This window comes from Papio anubis, chromosome 5 (assembly GCF_008728515.1).
Source record: "Papio anubis isolate 15944 chromosome 5, Panubis1.0, whole genome shotgun sequence".
In the NCBI taxonomy this organism is placed as follows: domain Eukaryota; kingdom Metazoa; phylum Chordata; class Mammalia; order Primates; family Cercopithecidae; genus Papio; species Papio anubis.
This window is the reverse complement of record NC_044980.1, coordinates 100,910,758-100,933,464: the sequence shown is the minus strand read 5'-3', so window position 1 is coordinate 100,933,464 and position 22,707 is coordinate 100,910,758. Positions and strand designations below refer to the sequence as shown.

Below are 22,707 nucleotides of genomic sequence, written 5' to 3'. Positions count from 1 at the left end.
ACTGTTTGTACCTAGTTAATGAATTTAACACATTTATATATAATTAATACAATTATATATTAAATGTAGAGGCGCAGATGTCATTTATGTGCTACTGGCTCCTAAATTTATTTGACGTCTCTACTTGCTTATCTAGGCATCTCAAACATAGCATATTCAAAAGAAAACTATCTTTTCTTCCTGCCCCCAAACTGTCTTTGTTAGTTGCAATGATATTTTCTGATTGCTCAAACCAAAACTCTTAGAATCGTCCTTGACTCCTCTTTTTCTCTCATGCCCCATAAGATATTTGTCAAAAAATTTCTGTTGATTTTACTTTCAAATACTCTATGGCCAAAATCACTTCATACCACCTCCAACTGCTATCGTAGTGGTCCAAGTCACTGATAACTCTTGACTGGATTAATTCAATATAGCTTCTCTCTGCTTCCACCCTTGGATCTATGTTCTGAATTCAACACAGAAGCTAGGGTGATCATTTCAAAACTAATTTGGAACATGGTCCACTCCTGTTCAAAACCCTCCAGAGGTTCCCCAAATTTCTCAGAGCAAAAGCTAAAATCCTTACAGGACCCACAAGACCCTGTGCTATCTGTCCTTCTTAGCTCTCCTCTTTGACCATGTCTCCTGTTAGTTTTCATTCCATTCACTCTGCTGCAGCACCACTGGCTCCTTACTCATCTTCCAGAGCGCTGGGCCAGTTTCTATCTCAGGGCCTTTGCACTGTCCTAACTCTTGCCCCAGATATCAGCCTGGTTTTGTTTGCTCCTTCACTTCCTTTAAATCTTTGCGCAAATATCATCTTTATAGTATGATCATCGTTGACTGCCTGTTTAAAATTATACCCATCTTCCCTCTCTCTCTTCTCTATCCAGCTTGTCTTGCTTTATTTTTCTCTATAGTACTTAATACCTTTTAACATATTTGTTTATTTTATTTATTGCCCGCTGCAACCCCCCAACTAGGAATATAACCATTCTATGGACTGAGATTTTTGCTTTTTTGTTTGCTGCTGTATTTTTATCAGCTAGAGAAAGTTCCTGGTACACAATGGCTGCTTAATCAATAGTTACTGACTCCATGAATGATACCTTTTGCATTTTTTGAGTGATTAAAGAGACTAAGCTTTACAAATTATTTTTGTACTTTCAGTAACTGGATTTTTTTTTTTTTTTGAGACAGAGTCTCACTCTGTTGCCCAGGCTGGAGTGCAGTGGTGCGATCTTGGCTCACTGCAAGCTCTGCCTCCCGGGTTCACGCCATTCTTCTGCCACAGCCTCCTGAGTAGCTGGGACTACAGGTGCTCACCAGCATGGCTAATTATTTTGTATTTTTAGTAGAGACGGGGTTTCACCATGTTAGCCAGGATGGTCTCGATCTCCTGACCTCGTGATCCGCCCACTTCGGCCTCCCAAAGTGCTGGGATTACAGGTGTGAGCCACTGCGCCTGACCCAGTAACTGGATTTTTAAATATCAATTGTGCTGCACCAGAGAAATGGCTACCAGTCCAGGCTGAGATCAACTGGCTGTCTTTTTCAGAAATACTCATGGCTCACCCTGTTCCAAGGCAATTAAATCAAAATCTCTAAGTATGGGGCCTGGCCGTCAGTCTTCTTTTTTATGTTCCCTGGTTATCCTAACTTGGAGCCAAGGTTAGAGCCAGGTGCTCAGGAAACATTTAAATGAATGTGAATGAATGAATAAACAGTCACCACAACTACTACCTCAGAGACTCAGATTAGGCCCAGCTTAAGCATTAAGATTAGATTTCAAATGTTTGTGATGAGAGATTGATCCTGAGCAGCACAGCCTAGGAAAGGCTGGAGGGGGAGAAGGAAGGAATCAGGTAAGGGAGGGTGAAGAGAAGTCAAAGAGGGCATTCCTAAGTAGTTGTAGCAGGAAGGAAAGATTGTTGCCTGGTTCCTTGGTAGCTGTTGCCAATTAATGACTCCCCATTTAAAGAGCATAGATACGTTGGGAACTGCCTAGTTAATAATTTGCATTAAGGCAAGTATATTATATTTCCAAGACTTTATTTTTTCCTTTCTATATTAATCAAAAAGGCTTTGTGAAGAAGATGAGATTTGAACCAGGTAGTGCAATAAGAAGAAGGGAGAGGAGAACAGATATGTCTAAGTTATCAGAGTAAAACAAGTGAAGTGAGAGCAGTTTTAAAATAATAAGCACAGTTCACCTAGCATAGTGAGAACAACTTCTCAAAATCTGGGGAAAGAGGTTCGAGTTGGCTTAACAGATTTCAGGGAATGGTAGGGATGGACAGTGAAGGTCCTTGACAGGGAAGCTCTGGGTTTCCTTCTTGCAGCAGAAATATTTTTGTTTCCTAAAGGCTTTGGAGAAGGTGGGAGATTTGATCGAAATTGTTTCAAGAAGATTAATCTGGCTAGTGATGTGACAAAAAGGAGTTAGAAGGGACAGCTTTGAGGAGAAGCGGGGCCGTAAAATGTCCCAGAAAGCAAAACAGAATGAATAAAATGGAGAATAATGTCAGATTTAGTAGGAGAATGGCAAAACCAAACAGACCTTGGACTTGAAAATAATGCAAAGAAACAAAAGCCCAGTGTGATTAAGAAGGCAGTGGGTGAAAGAGAATACATAGAGAAGTTGCCTGAGAATTAAGATCATAGCTACTATTAATTCCAAGACCCTGGAAGTCCTGTTTTCATAGTTAGTACTAGAAATTGTTGTTGTCTCTGTGACGCTTTAAGGCTATCTAGAGCCTTTCAGTTCTATGCTCAGACGCTGGGAAGGATTTACCTGATGTCCTAAATGTGGCTTATTTAGATTTTTATTACATTTTAATACACTAGCTGAGGTTCCAGCCTAGTTAATGAGTAGAAGGTATATGCCTTGTTCCCTCCCTTGTCCAACCAAGTCCTTCTCTAAGTGTAGATATCAGACCTTCTCAAGGTCTGAGTCCTGAAGTGATAGAACATCCATGCTGCCTTTGCTAAGGTACTGTGAGTCCTCTTTTGTTAGTTCACCCACTTCAGTCAACCTTTACAATCAAGGGTCTTGTTTCATTTTTAACTTTTGTAGGGCCTTCAGAAAATTTGGAAACCATTTGAGGTCTTTTTTCTTTTCTCTTCTCTTCTCTTTTCTTTCTTTCTTGACAGAGTCTCGCTCTGTCACTCAGCCCGGAGTGCCATGGTCTGATCTTGGCTCAGTGCATCCTCTGCCTCCCAGGTTCAAGTGATTCTCCTGCCTCTGCCTCCTGAGTATCTGACACTACAGGCATGTGCCACCATGCCCAGCTAATTTTTGTATTTTTAGTAGAGGCGAGGTTTCACCACGTTGGTCAGGCTGGTCTTGAACTCCTGACCCATTTGAGGTCTTTCTATAATCCACCAAGCCTATGTTTCCTAGGTAACATTTTAGTGTCTCATTTTATATTTAAATACATACATGGCCATACCAATCATTGACTAATTTTAATCTTTAACATGAATTAATTAGAAGTCACGTTTTTTCCTTAAAAAAGCAGTATTAAACTGAAAGATGATTTCCCATATTCTACATTCTGACTTGTGTTTCTGTTAAAATACCTTGCTAAATATTTAAAAATTGGAGTGAAACATTTAGATCTTGATTGTAAGGCTTTGCTTATTCAAATCCTCTGTGATTTGTATAACTCACAACTACCAGTGAATTATAAGGAAAGTAAGTTTAATTAAAATGTCAGTTTCCTAAATGTAATTATCTGTTTGAGACTATGAAGGATTATTTTAGGTAGCTTTTCGTGAAACACTGGAGGGCACCGTTATGAAATTCCCGTAGTGAAGAAAGAAATGTGATGAATTTGACAGAACTGTTTGTGGAGTTTTGAATACAAATACCACATCTCATAGAAGTGCTAGTTTTGTGTCTTGTAATGATGCTGGTTACTGGGGATTAGTCTCTTGGAACTGCCTTCGGATACTGTCGTATTTCAAGTTGAGTTGGCCAAAGTGGTTATGGGGAAGGCCATGTGAATGTAGTGACTGTCAGCTCATGAGAAAACAAGAGTAAAATAGTCTTTAAGATCCCTGTAGAAGCCTGGAGCGTAAGAGCTCAAGTTAACCTGTTTCTTCATGGATACATTTGTGCTCCACTGGAAGAGTGAGAAATGTTTTATTTATGGACAGTACATGCAGGGCAGTAAGAGTCACAAGTAGCCCAGTGTCATCCGTCATCTGGTCTACCTTACTGTGAGGAGTAGGCCTGGATGCAAGCTTTCTAAAAGTTCAAGAGTCAAATAGAACTCAAAGTTTAGATATTTTTGGATTTTCACAAGTCTATAAAATAGGTTAGATTTGCCAACATCTCTCTATCCAGTATCTGCAATTTGATAAGTTATTCGGCTGAACTGGCACAAGCAGCTTTATATTTTCTTCTCTATACAATTTTTATTGTATGCTCTCACCATCTTCTTGTTGATATGTGAATTTTTTTTTATTGTGGTAAAATGTATGTAACGTAAAATATACTATTTTAACTATTTAAAATGTACAGTTTAGTGGCATTAAGTACATTCAAACTGTTATGATGAAGAGTTGCATTACAATGAAGGAAGCCAAGAGATAGGTAAGAATTCACATAGAAACTCTGTGTCAGAAGCTGTGCTAGAACCCCAAATATGCATGTGTAGGAGATACTTATGTAGCTGGATAAAATTTTTGTGACTTTGAGTCTTCCTAGAAACTATGGTAAAAGATAAATTGGGAAAATAAAGTCATGCTATATGTATATTTAGTATGGTTTTATTCAGTAGTTCACATATGCATATAGTTACAAATAGCAAAATTAATCCTTAATGTTTATAGGTTTAAGAGTCGTATGTCAAAGTATTTTCAGGCGGCCTTATAGGTCCATTTAATGTAGTTTATTTCTTCTTTTCCTGTGATACCAACATGGGGCTGCTGTCAGCACATGAGCTCAGAAAGCTGCCTAGCATCTGCAGTTCTCAAGGGCTGTCTGGTTCTTTTTACATGTTACTGGAACAATATATTTGCAACAGTGATAAAAACTTTTTGGGTGTGGGGATCAAAAATGCCCTATAAAGAAAGTTAGCTGTAAAGACAATGTGATTTTAAAAAATGATGATTTTTAGGTGGAAAACAGAAGTGTGGGGAACAGTAATATGAGGATTATCAAATTTAACAGTGACTCAGATCCTTAACACATACAAATTCATCTTTGCTCAATCAAAAACAAGAAAACTTGACAAGTGAAACCATTTTATCCACCTCTCTAGCCCTAATGCAAAATCTTGTGAAAAATAAAACTTTAGGGAACATAAAAAGGCAGTCAACCTGTGTTCAGATATATATGGAAGTACGTGACTATTGACAACTGTGAATTGAGTAAAGGCCAGAAGCTGTGCAAGTATTTCCATAAAGTGTTTCCATTAAACCCATCTTCCCATGAGTAAGAGTCGGTTTAAGAAATTTAGGAAGACCTCCCCACTTTCTAGGTGTCTTTCTCTGTCTCTGTCTCTGTCTCTGTCTCGGCCTCTCTGTCTCTCTCTATTTCTCTTTCTTCTGACAAGAGTGGCCACATCATAACTGACTGTTTTCTAGGAAGTATTTTCTTGGAAGCTGAAGAAAAACCTAGAGGAGAAGGCTGAATGGACTAAGCCTCTCACTCTGTGCTTTTGTGAGCATAAGTATCTGAAGAAGGACAGAGAGCCTCAGCCTTTAAAGTGGGCAAGGATATTCCCCTTGTCTTGAGTGAAGCCTGACTTTTCTTCAGCAATACAAGCTCCCCACAGCCCTCCTGTATTTGTTTTCTACTGATACGCAACAAATTACTACAAGTTTAGCAGCTTAAAATAATGTGCATTTATCATCTCACTAGTTCTGTGGGTCAGGAGACCAGACAGACATAGCTTAGCTGTGTTCTCTGCCTATGGTTTAACAAGGCAATCAAGATGTCAACTGGGGCTGTATTTCTTTCTAGAGCTCAAGTCTTCTTATAAGCTCATGTAGTTGCTGGAAGAATTCGGTTCCTCGTGGTTGTAGAACTAACATCCTCATTTTCTTGCTGGCCCTCAGCCAGTGGCCAATCCTCAGAAGCCTCTCACAGTCCTTTTCACAACACAGTTGCTTAGTTCTTCAAGGCCAAGCAGGATAATTTCTCTGACCTCTAGACCCTTTGTAAGGGCTTAACTGATTATGTTAGGCCCACCTAGGATACTTTCCCTTTTGATTCATTCAGTGTCAACTAATCAGGAACCATAATTACAGCTGCAAAATCTCTTTGCTTTATAAGGAGAATTTCCGTCCTAATCGTGGGTCCTGTCCACACTCAAGGGGGCAGGGATTACTATAGAGCAAAGGCCATTGGGATCATCTTAGAATTTTGCCTACCACATTTTCTCAGTGTGTTTCTTTCAGGGTCAGGAGGTGAGGGCAGGATCCTCTTTGCTTTCCATAGCTGCTTTCAGGCTATTACTTTCCTTCCTCTCATGAAAAATAACAACAAAAAAACACTGAGTCTGAGACTTGTGCTTTTTGGCATTACCATTGTTTCTTTCATTTTATTGCCATCCTATCCCATCCCATCCCATCCCATGAATTCTTCCAGCAACCACATGAGCTTGTAAGAGGACTTGAGCTCTAGAAAGAAATACAGCCCCAGTTGAGGTCTTGATTGCCTTGAGAAACCCTAGGCAGAGGACACAGCTAAGCCATGTCTGGTCTCCTAACCCACAGAACTAGTGAGTTGATAGATGTACATTGCCATCTATCCTTGTGGTGTCTCCTGTTCATAAAAGATGTTGGCCTTCCATTTTGCTCCAAGCACAGCCATGACTGTGGGTGATTTCAATTTCTGTGCCCACCACATGCAGATCACATGTTGGGAAGGAAGAACACATAGCAAAGAACATTCATATCAGCCCTTTATTCCCTTAGGTGAATTCTAGTGAGGTCAGAAAAGTTATAGAAACTTATTTTGCTATTTATTTTTTATTTTATTTGTCTATCTTCTTCTTGTACTTTTAGATACTTAAAAAAAAGTTAGCTACAATGAGAGATGAGACATAGGAATCAGGGGCTATGTTTGCAGCCCAAACAGCTCACCTTTGAGCCCTGGGCTTAGTATTGATTATAATTATTTTAGTAAGACGAACCTTGAGGAAGGGGAAACTGAGGGAGTTGACCAAGGTTCTGACTGGTCAGTTGCCTGAAGCTACTGAGACAGCCAGAAAGGTCTGTTTTAACGAGTCCATTCCTGTGTGTTTTGGTTGCCAAGTACCAATTATGTTCTGATGTTGCTGAAACCTTTAATGTGTGGTTATTGAATAGGAACTTTGAAGAACCCATTTCTTCTTTGCTTGTCCTGCCTGGGTTCTGGAGCATCATTTTGCTGAGTCCCATCCTGGACTGGATGTGACTTCCTTGGACGTCTTACCTGATAAGCCAATTGCAGAGAGCTTTTCCTGAAGCTCTGCCTTTACTAATGCCTACAACCTAGGCCTTAGAAGAAGCTGGTACATACACTTGCTGTCTCAGTTAGAAAGAATTTACCTGCTGTTGTGGACCTTTTTGTGTTTTACATGTGGCAGCTATCTCTCTCTCCATAGTTGGGCAGCATGCTTCAGATAGCATTGAGTAGTGACTCTGTGAATTCTCTCTGTGTAGCTTCTCCGATTGGGAGCTGAAGTGGAAAGTGAGTGTGAGTACTGCCTGGCAGGTTTACCTCCTACCCTTCCAACGACCATTCTTTTGAGCTGTCCTGTCCAACACTGTAGCCATTAGCCACGTGCAGATATAAAAATTAAATGCAAATTATTTAAAATTAAATAAAATTAAAAGTTCAGGTCCCCTGTCACACTGGTCACATTTTAGGTACTCAGTAGGTACAAGTGATTAGTGATTACTATATCAGACAGCAGAAATATAGAACATTTTCAGTGGAGATTCAAGTGTCTGCTCTTCTCTTGGGGTTTAAGCTGAACTGACTTGAATTCTCACACACTTAGCAACTTAAAACAGCACCAGTTTATTATTTCACGATTCTGTAAGTTAGAAGCCTGTCTGACACAGGTCTCACTAGGGTAAATTCAGGATGTCAGCTGTGTTTCTGAAGGGAGCATCTATTTTCTTGCTCGCTCTTACAGGTTTTTTTTTGGCAGAATTAAATTTCTTAAGGTTCTAAGTCTGAGGTCCTTATTTCTTTCTGGCTGTCAGCTGAGGGCTGTTTCCAACTCTAAAGCTGCCCATATTCCTTGGCTTCTGGCCCTTTCCTCAATATTTGAAGTTAGTAAAGGTATCTTGAATCCCTTTCATGAGTGAAACATCTCCTGTATCTTCCATTACATCTCTTTGGCTTTCTCTGAGTAAGCCTGTGCTTATAAGGGTCTCCAGTGATTACACTGGGCCTACTCAGATAACCTGGGGTAGTCTCCCCATCTCAAGATCCATACCTTTAATCACATCTGCAAAATCCCCTTTGCCTTATAAGGTAACATATTAGAGCATAGATATCTTTGGTGGGAGGGATATTTGTGTTATTTGGTCTATCATATGTCTCCAGATTAAGTTTTGCAAATTATTAAGCAAAAATAGCTTAGTATTTGAAAAGGTAGTTATTTGAAGAGAATAATTAAGATCCTACCACCTTTATGTAAATATTGTCATTAATTTGCTTTAGAGGCTAAACATCAGGGGAAGACAAGAAACTTAAAGAAATAGAAAATGAAGACACGGAGAAGGTGGAACCTGGAGAAATTTTTGCTTCTTAAGCCACATTTTATATCGTTTTATGATGAAACACATACCCATAATAGTACAGTTTGGAGTACATTGATAATACATCACCAAGCTATCTCTGAATTAACCATTTAGTCATATTTCATCTTTAAAAAAATAAAAAAATATATATACAGAAATGGCATTATAATTATGAAGGTAATATCTGAAATTGAACAATGTTAGAATAATCTTATCAAATTGTAGGTACTTAATGTAATATATTCAATACCTTGCCTGCCTATTAGACAATAGATTGGTAACTTGATTTTTAGGAAACTTGAGTAAAATCTTCCTTCCTTCCTTCCTTCCTTCCTTCCTTCCTTCCTTCCTTCCCTTCCTTCCTTCCTTCCTTCCTTCCTTCCTTCCCTCCCTCCCTCCTCCTTCACCCTCCCTCCCTCCCTCCCTCCCTCCCTCCCTTCCTTCCTTCCTTCCTTCCTTCCTTCCTTCCTTCCTTCCTTCCTTCTTTCCTTCCTTTTCTTTCAGACAGAGTCTTGCTCTGTCACCAGACTGGAGCACAGTGGCGTGATTTCAGCTTACTGCAACCTCCGCCTCCCGGATTCAAGCAATTCCCCTGCCTCAGCCTTCCAAGTAGCTGGGATTACAGGGATGCGCCACCACGCCCAGCTAATTTTTTGTATTTTAGTAGAGATGGGGTTTCACCATATTGGTCAAGATGGTCTTAATCTCCTGACCTCGTGATCTGTCTGCCTCAGCTTCCCAAAGTGCTGGGATTACAGATGTGAGCCACTGCACCTGGCCAAATCTACTTTCTGTTCATGTTTGTTGCCATTCAGATACTCACCATAGATTTCTATACACTCATGCTTAATTTAGTGTATAAAATATTACATATACAATATCTTTAATTAAAAGATTCTAGGCTATCATCTATTTTAAATATTTTACAATGATACTCTACCTTGTAATAAACTACATTTGTAAGTTTTGAGAGTGAATGTAGCATTTACCTTTTTCATCTTTCATTTTATTTATCTCATTAGCTAAGAAACCTTTCCAGCTTGGACCTACGTCATATCACTGAACTGGATAATGAAACCGTGATGGAAATTGTCAAGAGGTGCAAAAATCTTAGCTCTCTCAATCTCTGTCTGAACTGGATCATAAATGACAGGTAACCTTTGTAACATGTTAAAAATACTTTTCTAGAGGAAAACATTTAGCAAATACTAATTATTGTTATAACAAGGCATGTCTTTAACTAAAATTGAATGCAGCTGTGCCTTTTCAAATTCTTATGTTTCAGTTTTGAAAATCATCTAGATCTATACTTTTAATGCATCTATTGCTTGTAAGTGCAGCAAAGTTTTTAGGTGCTTTAATACAAATATTTGCCTCAACAATTGTAACAATAGTAGGCTGTTGAATATTTTCTTTGTTATCCATCTAAGAAGTGCCTGCTTTTTGCCACGCTTGTAAGTTTGTAATGATATGTTATTTGTCGCTTTAACATTTTTGCAACATTTGTGGTTGATTTTATGATTTGGAGAAACCATCTGAAGCATTAACATTTAAACCCTTTCTTAAAGGTGACATTGTTTTTTCAAAGATGGGGTCTCACTGTGTTTCCCAGGTGCAATTCCTGGGCTCAAGCAATCCTTCTGCCTCAGCCTCCCAAGTAGCTGGGACTACAGGCATACGCCACTGCGCCTGTATTAGCCCATTCTAGCATTGCCATAAAGAACTTAGACTGGGTAATTTATAAAGATAAGAGGTATAATTCACAGTTCTGCAGGCTGTACAGGAACTATGGCTGGAGAAGCCTCGGGAAACTTACAAGCATGGTAAAAAGCAGGAACATCTTACATGGCTGGAAAAGGAAGGAAGAGAGTGATGTGGGAGGTACTGCACATTTTTAGACATCCAGTTCTTGTGAGAACTCACTCACTATCAGGAGAACAGCAAGGGGTAAATCTGCCCCCATGATCCAGTCACCTCCCAACAGGCCCTTCCTCCAACATTGGGGTTACAATTTAACAGGAGATTTGGGTGGGAACACAAATCCAGATCGTATCAGCACCTAAGGATGACATTTTGTTCTCAGTATGTATATGTAATTTGTTTCAGAAATTAAAGTCATGTGATGAATAGCTTAATATACAGTATAGAATCAGAAGTTTTTTTCTTATGAATAATGATTAACCCATTTTTCTTTGAAATAATGCAGGAAGGGAGAGATACAGGAAAACCCTTAGAAGTAGACTATTATAATGAAAACAACTGCAGAGTGGTGCTAGCACTACTGATTAGGTAGATTTGTAAATATGAGCATGAGAGGAATCTTGCCCAGTAAGTTTCCAAGATTTGTTTTTAAAAGATAAGTTTCCGAAAATATTTTCCTTTCAAAATAGAAAGCACTATTTCAGCTAAAATTAGAGCCTATTTAGATTTAAATATTCTTTTAAAAATAGGAGAAATAATTTGTTTGTGTCAGATAATGCTTTAAATTTAAGAAATTCCCCCCCGCCCCCCGGCCTTTTTGTTGTTGTTGTTGAAACCGAATCTTGCTCTGTCACCCAGGCTGGAGTGCGTTCAGGGGCATGTACTCCACTCACTGTGACCTCCACTTCCTGGGTTCGAGGGATTCTCTTGCCTCAGCCACCGGAGTAGCTGGGATTATAAGTGTGTACCACCACGTCCAACTAAGTTTTGTATTTTTAATAGAGATGGGGTTTCTGTTGGCCTGGCTAGTGTCAAACTACTGGCCTTAATTGATCCCCCCTCACCTCAGCCTCCCAAAGTGCTGGGATTATAGGCATGAGCTATAAGTTACCATGTCTGGCCTCTCCTCTTTTAATTTCCTTTTATACCTTAAAATAAAACCATGTAGACTCCATTTTCCCCAGTTTTGGTAAATTCTAGTAACATTTTCTTAAATTACCCTGAATTACTCTTTATGTGATAGCCTTGACTTCGCTCTTTCTTAGTAAAATTTTTCTTGAAAAATGTACTCCTCTAGAATGGGTATGTGATCACCATTTATAAAAATTCTCTCTTGTTTTTGAATAATATTCACTATATGAAATATATCATCTTCTAAAGAAAATGGAACTGAATGAAGGTCATTATTCTAAGTGAAGTAACTCAGGAATCAAAAACCAAATACCATGTGTTCTCCCTTATAAGGGGGCGTTGAACTGTGGGTACACAAAGGCATGTAGAGTGTTACAATAGACATGGGAGCTCCAAGTGAGGAGGCTCAGAGAGGGTGAGGGATAAAAACAGCCTATTGGATACAATGTACACTATTCAGGTGATGGGCACACTAAAATCCTATACCTCACCACGACAGAATTCATCCATGTAACTAAAACTACTTGTGCCCCTAAAGTTACTGAAATTAAAACATTTAAGAAAAAGAAAATTCAAATAAATTAACTTTCCTGAAAACAAAGTGTACAAAGTGAAATTCTTCTCTATAATCAACATCCTATGTAGACAATTTAAAGTAATTTTTAAAAAGTTATTCATAACACATAATAAAGTACATAAATATTATCTTGTGGTTTTAAATATCTAACATTAGTTCAATGTATTACCATAAATTTCTTGGTAATGCATTGAATTAAAGGTAGAAAACTGGGTCAGGGGTGGTGGCTCACACCTGTAATCCCAGCACTTTGGGAGGCCGAGGCAGGCGGATCATGAGGTCAAGAGATTGAGACCATCCTGGCTAACATGGTGAAACCCCATCTCTACTAAAAATACAAAAATTAGCTGGGTATGGTGCCGCGTGCCTGTAGTCCCAGCTACTCTGGAGACTGAGGTAGGAGAATCACTTGAACCCAGAAGGCGGAGGTTGCAGTGAGCCAAGATCATGCCATTGTACTCCAGCCTGGGCCACAAGAGCGAAACTCTGTCTCAAAAAAAAAAGTAGAAAACTGTTTCTGCAATAAGGTGATTATATTCCACAACAATTTTCTGTGTGCAGGACATGTGTAGAAGAGTCATTTAATGGGAGACTACTATAATTGATAAATAAGATACAGTATATACATGGTTATATGAGTTACCTAAGTAAATATTTTGCTTAGGTTTGTATCATTTAAATAAAGATGGGAGAGTGGATTTCTAATCTTCTAGTTCTTTAAATGCTTATTTTGTTGTAGCTGGATAATTTACAAATGAAAATGTCGAGCGCTCTCACTTTGCCTTTCCTTCCCTCTGTTACGCTTCATGTACTCAAACCTTGTGCTATTTCAGTCATTTTTTTCCTACTTAACTGTAATGGTTATTTGGTGTTTGATCCTGAATATATGTATTGTAGAGATTTATTTGCAAGGAATGAAAGTGTATTTTTATGTTTTTAATGGAAAAGTTTGGATTAATTGAGAAAACATGCATTTTAATGAGGTTGAGCAGTAGAGTTTTAAAGATCAGGCTCTTTTAGGTTTTAATTACACTACTTGCACTTATCCTGTATACTGTAATAGAAGTTTCAAACATTAAAACCCACTTTACAGTATCATCTAAATTACTCATCTCATTGTTCTTGCCATACTATATTACTAAGCTAAGTAATATTTGTAATTATATTGGCATAAATCTAGAACTTCCCATCAGACTTAATTATAATTTCAGCACTTAGCTGAGATGGGTTAGTAACCTTCCATATAGAGGGCACTGGAATGCACTAATGCGTTTAGCCTATCAATTAATTCTGTTTTACATTCGTTCATTATTGTTATCCTCCAGAAATCAGAAAGCATTTATTAGCCCCCTACTAAATACATGGTACTGTGTCTCAGACTGTGGGGCACTGAATTCCTGCTGTTCTCAAAGGTCACTCTCTTTAGGTGACATAAGACATAATGATAATAGTGAGCCTTGTAAGGATCGAGGGGACGAAAGTAACCTTTATTACCCAGGTAATTGATAGGCACTTTACACATGTTCTCATTTAATCTCTTCAACGTCTTTTGTTCAGGGGAAGGTCATACTATTTCTATTAAATTTAGATTATTTCTTTGACTTTCTTTGGCTTTTCAGTGGATGTATTTTTCCATCATCGTTGCAGTAAAAACTAAGTGAGGACAAACAAGAAAAGTGAATGGCTAATCAGTCAATTTTCTGTGTCATAGCTGGGATTCACATGCAGTTGACATTTATATATAAAATTCTTAACTTTTTAACTAAGTTCATTATTTTCTTTCATATTGAAAGTATAATGGAACTTTTAGATATTAATTTACATACAATACCTATTATAAGAATTTATCCTGAATGTTGCTAGTTTTAATACAGGATTTCTCACATTAAGATAAATTTCAATACTTGTCACAGTCCTTTATGTGTAACATTTATGCTAGGTTTTAATAGTTCTTATCTGTGAACTTTTTTTAAATTCAAAATTTTAAAATGTGTAGTAATTGAAAGACTTTACTGTTATGCTTACGGTGTCTGTTAGCATTTTCTGGTCCTCGAATTGATCTCTGTGACTAAGACATGCTGCTCTTTATCTTTGTTTTTCTAAAAGCACTTTTTGTGTTTAGAGAGTTAAACAGCATGATATTTTCTTGTATTCAGAAGGATGGTCTAGTAGTCATTTGACATTTACCATTGCTTTTGAATACAAATAACTTCCAAGTGTTTTATAAAAAGAGGACACTGACTATTTCTATCAGTGATTTAAATTAAACATCTGGTTATTATGTCTCCTCCACTCCCTGATTCTAAGTTTATTGATTTTTTTTTTGTATTTATATCAGTCTTTATTATTTCACATCCAATTTGGCCTACAATATTTTTATATATTTGACACAGAGTCCAAAAGCAGCATGTTTTGGGTGTAACAGCTGATGTGTAAAAAACTGGTCTGAGCATTGTTATAGCTATATACTTACAATGGTTCTTTTATTCTTTTTTGTTAATAAGAATTAAATAAAATCTAATTGATTTTAATAGATCTGTACAAAAGCTGTTTTCAGTTTTTAAACTATCAAAGATGTAATCTCCCCGTTTTCAATTTTTAACATTGGTTGGGAAAATGAACTTAGTTTAATCTTATGTTTTATATCCCCATTCTCAAACATATGACAGTTGACCATGCTTTCTTTGACAGTTGACCATGCTTGCTTATGAATTAGGTGAACAATATAGAAAAATAATAGAAGATAAATAAGATTATCTAACATACGGCAGCTAAAGTCACAAAGCATAACAAAGGCCAGAGTTGTTGTTAATATCAGTTAAATTGCCATGATTTGCTGTGTGAATCTTGTATTTATGTAAGGGAAGCTATTGCATCAGTGCACACTCTAAAATTTAGAGAATTTTAAATCTTAGACTGTTACCCAGTTTCTTTCAAGTAAAAAATAAGACAAAATATTGCTATTTTATTTTGTATGTGCTACAGGTTAAAATAATACCTATAGCTATTTCTCTCTGTCTCTCTCTCTCTTTTTTTTTTTTTTTAAAGACAGTCACGCTCTGTTGCCCAGGCTGCAGTAGCACAATCTCAGCCCACTGCAACTTCTGCCTCCCAGGTTCAAGTGCTTCTCCTGCCTCACCCTCCCAAGTAGCTGGGTTTACAGGCATTCACCACCATGCGGGGCTGATTTTTGTGTTGTTAGTAGAGACAGAGTTTCACCATGTTGGCCAGGCTGGTCTAGAACTCCTGACCTCAAGTTATCTGCCCACCTTGCTTGACCCCCCAAAGTGCTGGGGTTACAGCTGTGAACCACTGCCCCCAGCCAGATATTTCTCTTTAAATATAACTTTTTAATAAGGCCATTTGAAGTTGCAAACTTCTGGTCCACTGCTGAGTCTAGTCCACATAGCTGTTTTGTTTGGCATATAGAGTATTTAAAAATTTTGAATTAGTTGCCAACACTTTAAAAATTGGGATAGTTCACATAAATATTCTGAATTCAGGCTTTCTTTTGGAAAAGTTGTGGACCCAATAATACTATGCCCATATTTTCTCATGTCAACATTCTTTCTGGGATGAGGAATAGACTGTTCTCTTTGGCCCCCTTTCCATTTATCCACTCTTCCCACCAAACTGAATTATCCTTCCTTAAAATTGAGATGTAGAGAATTTTAGATATTTCATATTTAAATCATATGGTTCTTTTTAAATTGAGCCTGGTAAAATATATTAAAAAATGATAGCTCATTAGTCTACCTAAATTAGTTATTTACTATTACAGGCACCGGAATGTTAGTCAACAGTTGGAAGTTATAGACAGAGACAGAATGCAGTTTAAAATAAGTTAAAACCTTGATTTTCATCGACTGCCTTCCAAAATAGAGAGTGTACTCTTTGTTAGTGTTCAGAGTGCTGTAAAGGAGTTTCCTGATTTATAAGGAGGGTTGGACTAGTTTATTAAACAGTCCCTCAAACTCCAAACCTATGATGTGAAGTTGCTTATTTTAAAATGAATTCATTGTCAATGTTTAGTGTTTGATTTGTGATTCCTTTGTTTTCAATATTAAGAAAAATCTTAATACTATTCTCTCTGTCTCTTTTTTTATTTTTGTATAGAAAAAGTCCTCTTTTGTTTTTTTAGGTATACTGAGGTGAAAGTTGTAGAGTGACAGATTACTCCACTACCCCTTTCAGTGAGACTGACAGCACCTTGTCTCATGTAAAACTCAATGAGGCTTTATATAAAGATTTTTCTAACTCCCCTGATCTTCTCTGGGTGTTTATTCTGTTTCTTCTTTCAAATTTCCGTTGATTCAATAAAAAGCGGTGATATTTAGAAATAAAGTTCAGAGAGGATTTGAGCAGGTGTTGGTGATATAAAATATTTGCTGAGTGCCCATTGTGTTTTATTTCCAAGAATTGTTCTGTGAACATATGCTATATATTGTATTTATAAGTGTTCAAGGACTGGGTAGATAATCTACCATCTTCCTGTGAATGTCATGTCACAGTGGACTTAGAATTTTATTTCATTTCAATCCCCTAATATTACTTAATTCTCCTAGAGACTGAGGTTTAAAGATTGCCCAAAGGGAACAAACCTATCCATTAAATCCAGCAGGCAGAGTTGAATTTGAGTTTGAGAATATTTTGTTTTCTATTAAAGTTAAGTGGTATGGAGGAGAGAAATACTTTTCACCTTGGAGTATTGAGTGTGAAGTTTGAGCCATTTTCTATCATAAAAGTCTGAAAACTTGAAAATAAAGAGGTGGCAAAAATAATGCTGACTGTTGAAGCTGCTTGGTGGTGGTATTTATAGCAGCACTGCCCTGCCTCTATAGAATGCAGAGCAATCTGTCTGCATACTTTTGGTGCCTAATAATGTGTCTGGGCTGGCTAGGTGAAGCTTTAGTAAAACTGAATTTTAGCTTATTTTTTGTAATCCGCTGAATAATTTTGTGTATGTTCTATGACATTGTTTGTAGTTTTGCAAAAAGAATAATGAAATATATTTTACTGAGTTCTGAGAGGATTATAGAAACAGCGTGGAGTCTTTCTAAACTAGTGATGTTAGTTTGAGGTTAGCATATTTTTGACACTATCTTTTTTATTCACATATTCACAATTATGTGTAAGACCGTCCCTAGAAGGATAGTTTGGTATTGGAGTAACTATTATTCCGGGCTTCTAAACTAACTTTAAAAAATCATGAGGCCAGGCATGGTGGCTCACCTCTTGTCATCTCAGCACTTTAGGAGGCCAAGGAGGGTGGATTACTTGAGCTCAGGAGTTCCAGACCAGCCTGGGCAACATGGTGAAACCCCGTCTCTGTAAAAAAAAAATTAAAAATTAGCTGGGCATAATGGCACATGCCTGTAGACCCAGCTACTGAGGAGGCTGAGCTGAGAGGATAGCTCCAGACTGGGAGGATTGCTTGAGACTGGGAGGCAGAGGTTGAGGTGAGCTGTGATCGTGCCACTGCTCTCCAGTCTGGGTGACAGAAGAAGACCCATCTCAAAAAAAAAAAACAAAAAACAAAACAACAACAACAACAAAAAACCATGCCTTCTCTGTTCTGTCCATTAGATCTTCTTTTTAAAACCATGATTGGCCATGTAGTACTACTGAGTTAAGAGTGTATATATACATTTTTTTATCTCTCTGTTTTTTTTTTGTTTTTTTTTTGTTTGTTTGTTTTTTTCCTGGAGCAAGGATAATAGCAATAGCTAATAATAGTTACTACTTAATTACTGTCTGTTCCAGACACTGTTCTGTTTATACACATTGTTTTATGTAATCTCTACAACAACCTTGAGGAAGGAATTATCCCCGTTTTCAAACAAAGGAATTAAGGCTCAGACACGTTGAATAGTTCACAACTGGGGGAACCAAGACTGGAACCCATTTTTGTGGTCTTGAGTCGAAGCTCCTACCATGAAGGGCATACTGTGTTCCATGTCCTTATTCTGCTTCAGACCTAGAGTGACTATATATCCTGATTTGCCCGGGATAGTTCCAACCCATGCCTGTTGTTTTGGCATTCTGTCAGGTTTAGTATTTGTGCTGCTGCTGTTCCTAAGTTCCAAAATATCTTGCTTTAAATGATAAATTAAATGGTCATCCGACCTCAGACATCAGACATGGTTGATCATTCTGAACATGGTTAGAATGGTACCTTTGCTTTTCCCTATGGGATATCTGAAGGGTGACATGTTGGAATATTTTATTGCAAATATCATATTGTGGATATTTTAAAAAACAGCTTATTTTTGGTAAAAAGTAATTTTTCCAATCAACTCCATTTGTAAATAGTTTTCATTTCTTATGATATTTCTTGAGGAAAAGTAGAAAATTTTGTCCATTTTTTTGTGTTTTGCACTACATGTGACTCATAGTTGGTCTGAAAAAGAATTTCACTAATGAATTTTGAATAGGTATTTATTTAACTTATAATGATGCACAATTATTTTTACACATATTTCATTATCTGTAAATGCTTCCTTGTAGGTTGTGGCAAATACTTAATCATTGCAGATTAAAGGAGACTACTGGTTATAATACTTTGAATAAGTTGTCTTTCAGTTAAAAAGAAGGAAGTTATCTTCATCGAAGGGTTCAGTAGCTTTGGCAGGAAATAATTGGCAAAATTAATCTCTATACTTTTTTAAGTATGTGGGTTTTTGTTCTTTTTCAAATAATTGATGATATTTTACTACAAAAGGAAAAGTTTTTCTGGTAAACTTATTCGTGCATTTATCCTCAGATGAGATTCTTAGTGCATTCAAATTTAAAGAAACTTTTTCAGTTGTTTGGCAGGTAGTAGTATTAAATATCTGTTCTGATATTGGTTCTTTTAGTACTTCTAGTTGTTTATTATCATTTTTAAGGAAATACTGGTTGCTGTGTAACACCAGAGTATTTAACCTAGTAAAATCACTTTAAAGGAAAAGTCTGTATGTTATCTGTATATTTCAACCTGCTTTGACTTTTAACTCCAAGAGATGAGATGGGACTGAATTTGATATGAGTGATTATGGCTTATTGATTTTCCATGTTGACATTATTTTGTCTAATAGAATAATGTGAATATTTATTATCGTCCTAACATATAATGGTAATTTTTAATTTCGGTGTTGTCTTTGGTTCCTAGTGAGTAATAGTGCATAAGTGAACATTTCTACAAATACAAATAGTAGTGACTAAGAGGTTCCATAGAATCACATTATGGATATTTCTGGATGTGCTCCTCTAAATGCTGCAATTGCTTTTGTGTTTTTCAGGCCATAAAAAGATGAGTAAACAGAGGTAGGCATTTAGCTTGCAGTATTTAAACATATTTTCCATTTTATGAAATCATAATTTGTGATTAAATTACAGGAAAGAATGTAATACATTTTGTGTGATGGTGAATACAGTGTTATAAGCCCATGGATTTAGGGACATCCTAGTCTCAGATCTGTTTTAAAACTGCCAACAATGAAGAAAATCTTCGTTTATTGATGACAATGATGATACCTTATTGACTGCTTGGACAAATTTGTACCATCTCCCACTTCTCCCAGGAGTTGTCTTATTCTTAATTCACCAAACCAAAAGTGGCAATTAAAATAACTCACTGTTGTCAAAATTTTAAAATGTATGATAAATGAAGCCCAGTAAATAGTGAAAATATGAGAAAGGTGATTAAATCTGACAATTTTCTTGTAAAAGACTTGAGATGATAAATATCTCCTGTGATTAGTTATTAATTTAGTGCAAGGGATTTTGCTTCAGCCTAAAATATTTTATGAACAGTGGCATAAAGAAATATTTTAGAAGATAGGTACACACATGTTTAACCATAGGAGAAATTGCTGGAACTTGATTGGTAGTAATTAAAAATGGCAGGCATGACATGCAAGTGTCTGGGCTATTTTCTGTATGACAGTCCTTTCAGAGATTAAGAAAGGGAGGTATTTCCTGAAGACATGAAGAATGGCAGAATACTTTCAGCTTGAACCTTTACGCCTCATGAAAATGGAAAGGTTTTATGTATATCATTCTTCAACTGATAAAACATTTAATTTAAGACAGTATAAAATTACTGCTCACTTACTGAAGTGTGAAAAATATCAAAGTTGTTACTTAATAATTATAGTTGCACTGCTACTAATAATTTCCCTCAAAATGAATGTGAATTCCATTTATTTAGAGAAAAGATGAAATAATAATGGTGATTGTAATGAAGTGCTCTATCATGTTACTGTCTAGCTGAATCTATAGCACATGGCTCTGTTGGTGGCATATATTATTGTGCGACTGTGTGATGTTTTGTTTATGAGTTTTTCTCCTTGTAAGGAGGAGCTGGGTCTTCATCTTGTGCCCTCTGCCCTCACCTCACAGCCCCCCTCCACCTCTGCTTCCAATCAGCACCTCACACAGGACCCTGCTCAGAGAATTAATTTAATACATTCATGTTGAGAGAATTATAGATCATGCTTTTGTATGATGAATAAATTTTCTTTTAAATTTGGCTCAAACTCTGGCTGAAATCCAGGCAATTAGTTCAGATTCTCCCTTTCTAACAGATTTATTTATTTCTGAGTAAAGTTGATGCTTCAGAAAGTGAAAGCTTGATGTCATTGTTCGGATTCAGATAAAGCTTGCTTTATGTATTATATGCTATTTGTCTGAAAGCCATAGCCTCATTTTTGAACAAGGAATAGAATTCCAATGTTCAATCAATGCATTTTGCCCTTTTAGTAGGGACTTTGGAATACTTTGATTGAAGAAGTGAAGAACCAGAAACTTTGCCTGCAGACAGTTGCAGTTTTTTTTTTTTTGTTTTGTTTTTTTGTTTTTTTTGTTTTTTTTTTTTTTGCTTCTTTGTGAAAAACGTATGGCTATATGAGAAAAAAAATCTTATGAGTTTTTCTTTAGCTCTTCTTGTAGTACTTTTAAGTGCTACCTTTCAAATGTATAAGTGTTTGGTTAATTGCTACTATGAACCTCAACACACTTATTAAGGCCAGGTTCACATTAGAACAATTATCTGGTTAATTGCTCTGGTGCAAAAAGAGGCTAAAAAATCATCAGAACATCAAGTTGTGAAAGCACTGGCAGGAGTTTCAAAACCACCAAGCATACCTACTGCAAATCACATCAGCAAAGCAATTAATTTAGGCTAATTGCTTTTCTGTTTGTTCAAGATGCACTTTGGAACTGTCTTTTGAAATCATGGCAATTAAGATTAGTGAGCAATATAATTTAAAAATGTTAGAATAGTCACTATTTTTTAAAAGTGGTAACTATTCCATATAAACCTGTACAGTATATCTCTCATCCATGTAGTACTTTGAAATAATTAAACAAAATTAGATTATTTTATATATTCATAAGACTTCAATAAAAAATAAATTGAGGAGTAGATTACCTATTCCTGAACTATAGCATAGGGTTATCTTTAATCCTAATTATCAGTTAGAATTATCTAATTTCAACAATTCATGCTATGACAGCTTGCTGAATGTGGTGAGAAATAGCCTCCAAAGGTGACATTGGCTACTGGCATTTTCTCCAGATGAATGTATGTTTGGCTTCTTATATGACTTCTCATAACATAATCAGGATTTTACAATGTATTAACCACCAGATTTGACACAATTCACATTATTGAGGTTTTCCTTGTTATTAACTATTATAATTTTGGCAGCACCAATTTGTCAAAAATTGTAAACTACTTAAGTTTCCAGCTGTTTCTCTATGAAGCAGTGTTGTAGCAGGTCCTCAGCTGAAAAGAATGACAATTTTAGGAATCAATTTCTTGTGAGGGAATGTAGAAATACCATTATTGGAGGAATAACCTTTCATTCCCCAAACTGTTTCTCTGTTTACCATATTGTCAAACAAGCAAATAGCTCTTTCCTTTACCCCTCTCTTTCCATAGAAGCAATTTTTATGTGGTGTGTTTAGTGACATATCCTGCCCCATTAAATTGTTCAAATAAAATAGGTTGTATTGTATTAAAGACTGTGGCTCTGCAAATGAATCTTCTAGAGAAACACATGTTAAAGAAAGTCCTGGTAGCAATTACCATTTCTTTACTGTAATAAATTTGATCTCCTCATAATTCAGTATGAATAGATCTTTGGACATAGCTAATTAACTACATCACAAAATTAAAATTTTCTCTAGGGATTATTTTCATAGGAAAAAAGTGTATGTGCTTTTTATAAGGATATATTTTTCTTCTTTTATAAACTTCATAGTTTCTAGTAGTGCTACATACTCAATCTAGATTTCTTGGTGATGCTATTTGTTGTGGAATGTTCAATTAGAAAGCTGCTGTTGGCTGGGCACAGTAGCTCACACCTGTAATCCCAGCACTTTGGGAGGCCGAGGCAGGGAGATCACTTGAGGTCAGGAGTTCGAGAGCAGCCTAACCAACATGGTGAAACCCCATCTCTACTAAAAAAAAATACAAAATTAGCCAGGTGTAGTGGCACACACCTGTAATCCCAGCTTCTTGGGAAGCTGGGGAGGAGACTCACTTGAACCCAGGAGGCGGAGGTTGCAGTGAGCCAAGA

At 36.8% G+C, this 22,707-nt stretch overlaps 1 protein-coding gene across 3 annotated transcripts in view; it reads left to right on the top strand.

Annotated features, from left to right (window-relative positions):
- Window positions 1-22,707, top strand: part of FBXL17 (F-box and leucine rich repeat protein 17) — a 539,707-nt gene that overhangs the window by 195,990 nt on the left and 321,010 nt on the right. For 2 of the 3 annotated variants that reach the window (XM_003899972.5, XM_031666765.1), the window contains exon 6: window positions 9,756-9,886. In XM_003899972.5, coding sequence (XP_003900021.1) covers window positions 9,756-9,886 — 131 coding nt within the window. Of the gene's footprint in view, window positions 1-9,755; window positions 9,887-19,422; window positions 20,996-22,707 lie in introns of those variants that run through there. The other variant, XM_031666766.1, reaches the window with a different exon arrangement.